Source organism: Austrofundulus limnaeus, unplaced genomic scaffold, assembly GCF_001266775.1.
Source record: "Austrofundulus limnaeus strain Quisiro unplaced genomic scaffold, Austrofundulus_limnaeus-1.0 Scaffold15, whole genome shotgun sequence".
In the NCBI taxonomy this organism is placed as follows: domain Eukaryota; kingdom Metazoa; phylum Chordata; class Actinopteri; order Cyprinodontiformes; family Rivulidae; genus Austrofundulus; species Austrofundulus limnaeus.
The window spans coordinates 3,532,956-3,540,016 of NW_013952417.1; the positions used below are offsets into that span (position 1 = coordinate 3,532,956).

The 7,061-nt window shown below is 38.7% G+C and overlaps 1 protein-coding gene across 1 annotated transcript in view; it reads right to left on the reverse strand.

The window, feature by feature from the left end:
- Positions 1–4,560: 4,560 nt before the first annotated feature.
- slc44a5b (solute carrier family 44 member 5b) overlaps positions 4,561–7,061 on the reverse strand; it is a 55,361-nt gene continuing 52,860 nt past the window's right edge. Inside the window, exons 21-22 of the mRNA XM_014002918.1 lie at positions 6,736–6,820; positions 4,561–5,777 (exon numbers count right to left, since the gene is read on the reverse strand). Coding sequence (XP_013858372.1) covers positions 5,662–5,777; positions 6,736–6,820 — 201 coding nt within the window. The 3' untranslated portion in view covers positions 4,561–5,661. The remainder of the gene's footprint in view (positions 5,778–6,735; positions 6,821–7,061) is intronic.

Consider the following 7,061-nt stretch of genomic DNA (forward strand, 5'->3'; position numbering starts at 1 on the left):
AACAAAAAACAACTCCATATTATGAAGGTGAATTTGTTTGTATAAATGGTGCAATTTAATTTATTGTATGTTAACGTCTGTTTTCAAGAATAAATATCTAATTTCACAACCCTTGGAGGTGGATGCATGAGTCTGTGTACATATTGACAAAACTGCTGATTTACACTTCTACAGTGTGGGTTTATGAAACAAGTGGTGTATTTTAGAAAGTAATTTATTTGCACACACAGAGTTTTCTAAATAATTAATCATGTGGCAGARGTTCAAACCCTGAGAAGTTTGGAGTATCATAGCTAGCTTTATGAGAGAGGTTCAACTTGTATCTACTCGTTGATTGTGGTTGACCAAAAGAATCATGTTTCCACACAAGGGAAACAGCAGAGGGTATATTTTAAAAAACAGTTCTACCCCAATGACAAGGTTTTCACATTAATAGCAATGAAAAAGATTCACAATTTAAGAAGAAGTGTAGAAAAATTGTTGGCTGAAACTTGGTATGTCCCACTGAGTGCTACACGCATCGTTTGTCCTCCAGCAGAGCTGTTTTGCTTTTGCTAAATGGTTGCGTGTCTCGGCGTGTTCGGCTGCAGCCGGAGCCGAGGGTGTGTACGAGTCTAGAGGAGCTGTCACTCTCTGAGGCACCATGGGGGCAGATTCTCAGGTCTGACAAACATGGCGACTCCAAAAAAGTGAGTCACATTTTAAAGATCTAAGGCTGAGAGTTAGTCTAAGTGATGCATAAAAATAAAATAGGCTCTGTAAAAGTTTTAATGGCAGTAAAATACAAAGACACAGTGTGGACCTGTCAACTCCTGAWACTGATATTTAGTTCATCAATCTCTAAAAATACATTGAAACCCATGTTCAGATCTCTTTGTGTTTTGTGATACAAGTCTTTTAAAGGCATAGCTTAAGTCAGGGATGGACGACTTGAATGATGGTGGTGGGGGAAAAAGATCTTTTGTTAACACTTCTAGAGAGACACATAGCTCTGTCCACTTACTCAAGTGTAATAAAACTGCCATTTAAAATGTTTCTGTACTAAACCAACATACAGTGCAGACCTGACATATTTCATGCTCAAATGCATGTATAACCATTGTACTCTTTTATTTTTATAAAACACAAAATGTTTGAAGCAAACAAAAACTAAATACTTACTTTAGCGAGCTGAAGCACAACAACACGCCTTGAGACTCCAGACTTCTGCTGGTTGTAGTTCTGGTAAAAAGTTATTTTTTATGTACTTGTGATTTCAGTAAACTTCTCATATTTAGCTTTGTGCAACATGTTGTTGTGGCAACTTCTATTAAAATCTTTCAGGACAGACAGCAGACTAAACTAAAGGTTTGCCTTGAAATTCTGTGAACATATAGTCTACTAACCGGAAACATTTTATCTGTCCAGTTTTCTTTCCACCATTGTAAACATCTGTTCCACACGGGTAGAGAAGACCTGAGCATGAGGTGATTTCTGCATTAGAGGTGTCATCTAGTGGCAAAACTTTATCATTACAACCAATTCAGTGCCACATATTTTTTAAATTAAAGTATTGTAATTTTCAAAAATTAATCTAAGAGCAATTGAGTGCTTTTATTAAGAAAATAACTCAATAATAAAATGGCGGGCCGGACGGAAGTCATCCATAACCTACATGTGGCCCGTGGGCCACCAGTTCCCCATATCTGTCTTAAGTCATCAAATACTCACGAAGCGTTTCAGCTGGTTGACAAGTTTTAAGTGATTCAATAATCAACACGTTTTAATCTTTGATAGGCCGTTGTGCCTGAAGGGATCCTATAGTGACAGTGTATTCCTAGGGGAGGAGAGTTGTGATCAGATCAGACCAGACCTGAATGGACATGTTGGTGAAGGAAACAAAAGAAATGAGAAAGTGATGGGCAGGTTTAGTGTCAAGGAAAGCCTGGCCCTTGACTTATGCAATTCTAACCAATTTTAGTTTCCCTTCTCTGCTCTGTCTGGGCTTTCTCCCATTGACATGAATTTCTCCGGTAGAATTTCAACCGGACCAACAGAACAGAAGATGGCGTTGTGAACAATGACATCAATTTTCTYCGTRGTTTAGTGTGCCTGTAGTTCAGCAATGGCAGTGGAGGAAGTGAATGAAGTCATTCAGTCCATGRTGACAAGGCTTCCAAATTAAATTTGTCCTGCAAAACCTGCAGCATTCATTTACAGCCATTTTGTTTGGCATGGTACTTCTCTCTTCCCAGTAGGGGATGGTTGTTCACACCACAAGCAATTTCCGATTAGCTTTTTAGCTTCCTTCACGTTGAGCTGACACACTACATATGTCAAAGCCAAACATTAGTGATTGGGTATACCAGATCTAATGATTTTAAACTTCAAAAGTGTGCATGCCTCCAGCAAGAAATCACTTCTCAATTATGGAGGTTCCTAGCCTGGCCCTTGCCTTCCTTCGTAGTTCCACTCACTTCTAGTTTCCCTTCATTGCTCGGTCTGGGATTTCTCCCATAGATAAGGATTCCTTCAGGAGAATTTTCGTCCGGGCCAATCAGAGAACAGAACGTCATTCAAACTATGTCCTGCTCCCATGTTCACTTAATTGAAAAGAGGCTTTCTGTCTTTTTCYAATTAAGCCAGGAGCTTTAACCTTTAACCTGCTAACTYATGCCTATAAAATCTGAGATGGAGTGCTTGGTTTTTTTCCCCTCTCTCTATTTTTCTGACATCGTTTGCATGGTCTTACCTCAGGGTCCAGATGTTCTCTATGGAGAAGTTTAGTAACTTTAACAATGTTTCCCACATTAATAATGTTTCTCTATGTAATGATAGATTCAAGGGCAGCAACAGTTGCTTCTCCATCATTGCTGACGTCTGTCCACCTTGGCATTGRGTCATTTTTACTATGGAAGCAGCAGGAAGTTTTCTACACACGACAGTTCCATTTCAGCTGTTTTTGTTTAATAAATAATGGCAACCTGTTGTGTGTTTTTGTACACTTGAAGTTTAATTTTAACCATGATAAAAACTGGTAAAAAACAGTTTTTATTTTATTATGTCCTGATTGMTGAATTTTCTTTTCCCACAACTGTAGATTTTATCATAAAGTAACGGTCATAAAAAAACATTCACTGTTCTTGCTGCGTTGTCTTCTGGGTCATTTATGCAGCAGTGGAACATCAGCATTTTTTAAAACAATAAATAATGTATTTAACACAGAGTTTTTGTATCGTGTGCTAAGTGGTAAATATGTTTGCTGCTGCGAGTTAAAAACCTGTGATTGATGATGAGCTGACGTTTAATTACTTCAATCAGTTGTGTATTCACTCCTCAGCACTATGGCATCTAATAACAACTGGCACCATCTTGTGGTAGGACATGGGAACTACAAAGGTTTGGGAAGCAAAGAAAGAGTTCACCACAGTTCCAATATAGAAATGTTTCAACAGAATTTTCAGTGTAAAATTACTGTGACTGTAAAACTTTTACAATGTACTTATTGTACATTTAGAAATATTTACAATCACTTTGTATTAGTATGGTTAGAGAAAAACTAACATCTGGAGTTGTTGTTTTTTCTTTAGGCTACTCACGCCTGCAGGGGTCACCACCACAGTGAGCAAACAATAGAACATTTGGTTAGTAGTTTCCTGTGCACCGGAATTGTAGGTAGGAGTCAGAGGTTTATTAGTAAAAACAAACCTACCTCACTATTAAAATTTGACAAGTACGACTGTTTTTTTTTCCCGTTTATCTGATCATTTTTGCTAATTATGTCAAAAACACTGGATAAAGGGATATTGGGCTGTCATTGCACAACTGGACTTTTAAATAGCAAGGGCCTATAATAAAAATAGCAATTTTAAGCTTTTATTTGTAAAAAATATAATATGTAACTATTTTTAACATGATGTTGATTTACATAATTTCACGCATTTAACAATGAAATGCAGCAAGCTCAAAAAGCAGATTTATAGTTTAAAAGGTATTTATGAAAAATCTCATCTTAAAGGAAAGTTTAACTCGAATTAGTTTAAAGCAAATACATCATGTGTACATGTACCAGTTCAATTTGCTCAATTCCAAAGACATGTCCTCAGCATGTATACTGAATGACCTGTGACCCGGCCGCTTTGCACATTAGTAACTATAAAATAGTCCATTTGTTTATTAGATGCCCTTCATGTTGCAACCTGGGCTCAAACATGCGGCCTCAGTATTGCAACATTTGGAGTTAATTTCTGCTTCCAAAATAAGACAGAATCCAGCCAGGGTAGACCTACATGAACGTCACATTTAGCAAATAACTTAAAGCAACATTGGCTTGAACCATAATTTGGTACAAGAACCGTCTCTTCTACTTTTTCTCTCATTCAAACCATTTCTCTTCTTCAAGATCTTTACCAACCTTTTCTAAACGCTGCAGGCTCGGCTTCAACCATCACTCACCTCCAGAACCCTCACTATGAAAAGAAACATTAAAAAAAAATCAAAGTTAAACATAATATGTAAGGCATGAAACATGCTCAGCTCAAACTTTTAGTTCAAAATGGCTTAAAGTGCACATAGACAATATTTGAACCATTCAGGTTTATTCAAAAACAAGTATTCACATTTTTATTGTATTCACACCTAAAAAAACTCGCTGTACAAAAAGAAATAACCTTCAGACAGACGTGTGTATCATATTGAGTATTAAAACAGCACAACATCTGAAGCAACCAAGTTTTAAAAAAAAAGAAAAGAAAAATACCAAAAATGGCTTAAAAATCCTTTTAGAAACATCACCGCAAAGGTTCTTGGTGTTAGGTCTAAAACCACAGAGCGGGAGGAACAAGTTTTTTTTTCTTTTTTTTCTCACATCTAGGCACATAAACTAGTGGCTGCATTCAGATGTCCTGAAAATGTTCAGGTTCTGTTCAGAGATGAAGCATTATAAAGATGAATATTGTAGTCTTGACCTCCCACAGAGTCTCTTTCTGGGTTACAGTACATCTATGAGCAAAAGGAAAACTGAAATGATTGTGTAGCAAAGAAAGTAAAAAAAAAAAACACTGCAACTAATGGCAGAATTCACTTTTTTTTGTGCGTTTCTGAGCAAAATGAAAGTGAACTGAAGCAACCTATAAAAACTAATCAACAGCCAGTTAAATAACCATGCTACACAAAAGAAACAAGTGAAAGCAGAATCTCGTTTTTCACCAGGAGACCAAAGTGCGAAGAGAGAGGGGCCCAGGAGAATCACCATCTTTTAGGGTGAKACCTTTGTCCATTACTGGCATCTGTACAATTCAAGGTGGTGTTGTTTAGGTAAAAAACCTTCGTCTCAGCTCGTGCATCCACGTTACGTGTCATGTCCTCTCAGTAAGGCAGAGATTACAGAGAAGAAAACAGGAGTGTGAATAAGAAAAAAAAAGCGTAGCAGACAAAAAGGCAAGCGTCTCATGAGAGGAAGTAAGTCTCTTTTTATTCCCAACCCCACCCAAGTCCTCATTGCCCTGGACTTTAAGAAACAGCACYTCCCCCTTCATGTTCAGCTCCTGAACCTGGCTGAGTTGCATCCAGTTTGGTCGTTTAGCCCTAGAGTGCTTGCTCTCAAATCTGCAGACCTCCCCGCGCACACCGAGCAGATATGGAGCGAGAATCAACCGTCCGGGAAAACAAACTGCTCGTCGCTCAGGAGGAAGCACAGGATTTGGCACGCTCCTCTCCTTTTCGGAGGATCTTGTGCAGGCCTGGGGATATGTAGTAGGGCCTGGAGGAGGAACCGTCGTTCCTCTCCAGGTCTTCGCCTGAGACCGCGGTGCAGGGAGGGAGGAAACAGAGCAGCGACAGCAGAGGAGCCGAGGTGAAAAGAAAGGCGAGAGGAGAGAGAAACGCACAAGCTTAGTGGCATACAGAAAAATTACGGTCAAAGTGTCGAAYTCTTCAACGCTTGTCCTCGTCACCCACTGTCATGTTTTAGACCAGGGCTATTCAGCTAAATTGCTCCGAGGGCCACAGTTACTGTCGGCCAACAGCTGAGGGGCCGAACATCCAGCAATTAAAMTTATTATGTGAATAAACCAAGTATTACAAAGATCTGTTACCTTTGAAATAGTTTATTTTGCTGCATTTAATCATGAATACAACATACAGAACCCTATAAAAGTAGTGATAATTAAACAGTATCAAAATTAATACATTATGCCTCCTGTTTGACACAAATATTATTTTGACATCTCTGACTTGCCAAATTTTTAACCAATTTTATTTTTACTTTCATAATTTCATATTCAACTGATTGTAATTGTAACTGTCTTGAGTGTTCATAGAAATMATTTTTACCAGCTTGTAGCCAAGATTCTGACGTTTCTGTAGATACCAAACATGTACCGTACATGTTTAACTAAAATACCTTATAGTAATTAAAGTAGAAAACCGGAGGTTTGGACTGAAGAGATGAATGAACCAATTGGCGGGCCCAACTTTGGTCACTCGCCGGCCGCCAGTTGAACAGCCCTGTTTTAGACGTTTCCCTGCTTCAACACACCTGACTGAACTAATGAGTGATTGACAGGCTTCTGTTAAACTTGATGGCGTTCTGAGCAAGTAATTAATTATTTGAATCAGGTGTGAAGCAGGGAAACATGCAGGTGGGTTGGAGGAACGGAGTTGAAGACCTCTGGCGTYGAGTGAAAATGTTAGACTGAGCTGCTGACAGGTTGCTTGCTGTCAGAAGTTTCAACACGTGAATAAAGACATACTTACAAAAGCACAGGAACAGTGTGTCCACACATGTGCCAAAGACGTTAAAAAATCCATTTGCAATCATGTAGGATCCAACCGTCACCATCTGAAAAACGACAAGGTTTCACTCAGCAAAGTTTTTTAAGGTTCAGTCTGTTTCTTTCATCTGATCTTTGCCCCTYAGCAGAGAGTTCCTTTGATCAAACACCTCAGTTCTCTGGGCTCCTCTGCCCAGTCCTGTCTCAGAAAGCTTGTTGTTTTGTTTGACCAGTCAACGCCCCTGGACAGCCATTCCATGACATTTGGTTTACAGCTGCAACTATTGATTATTATAATAACCAATTAAT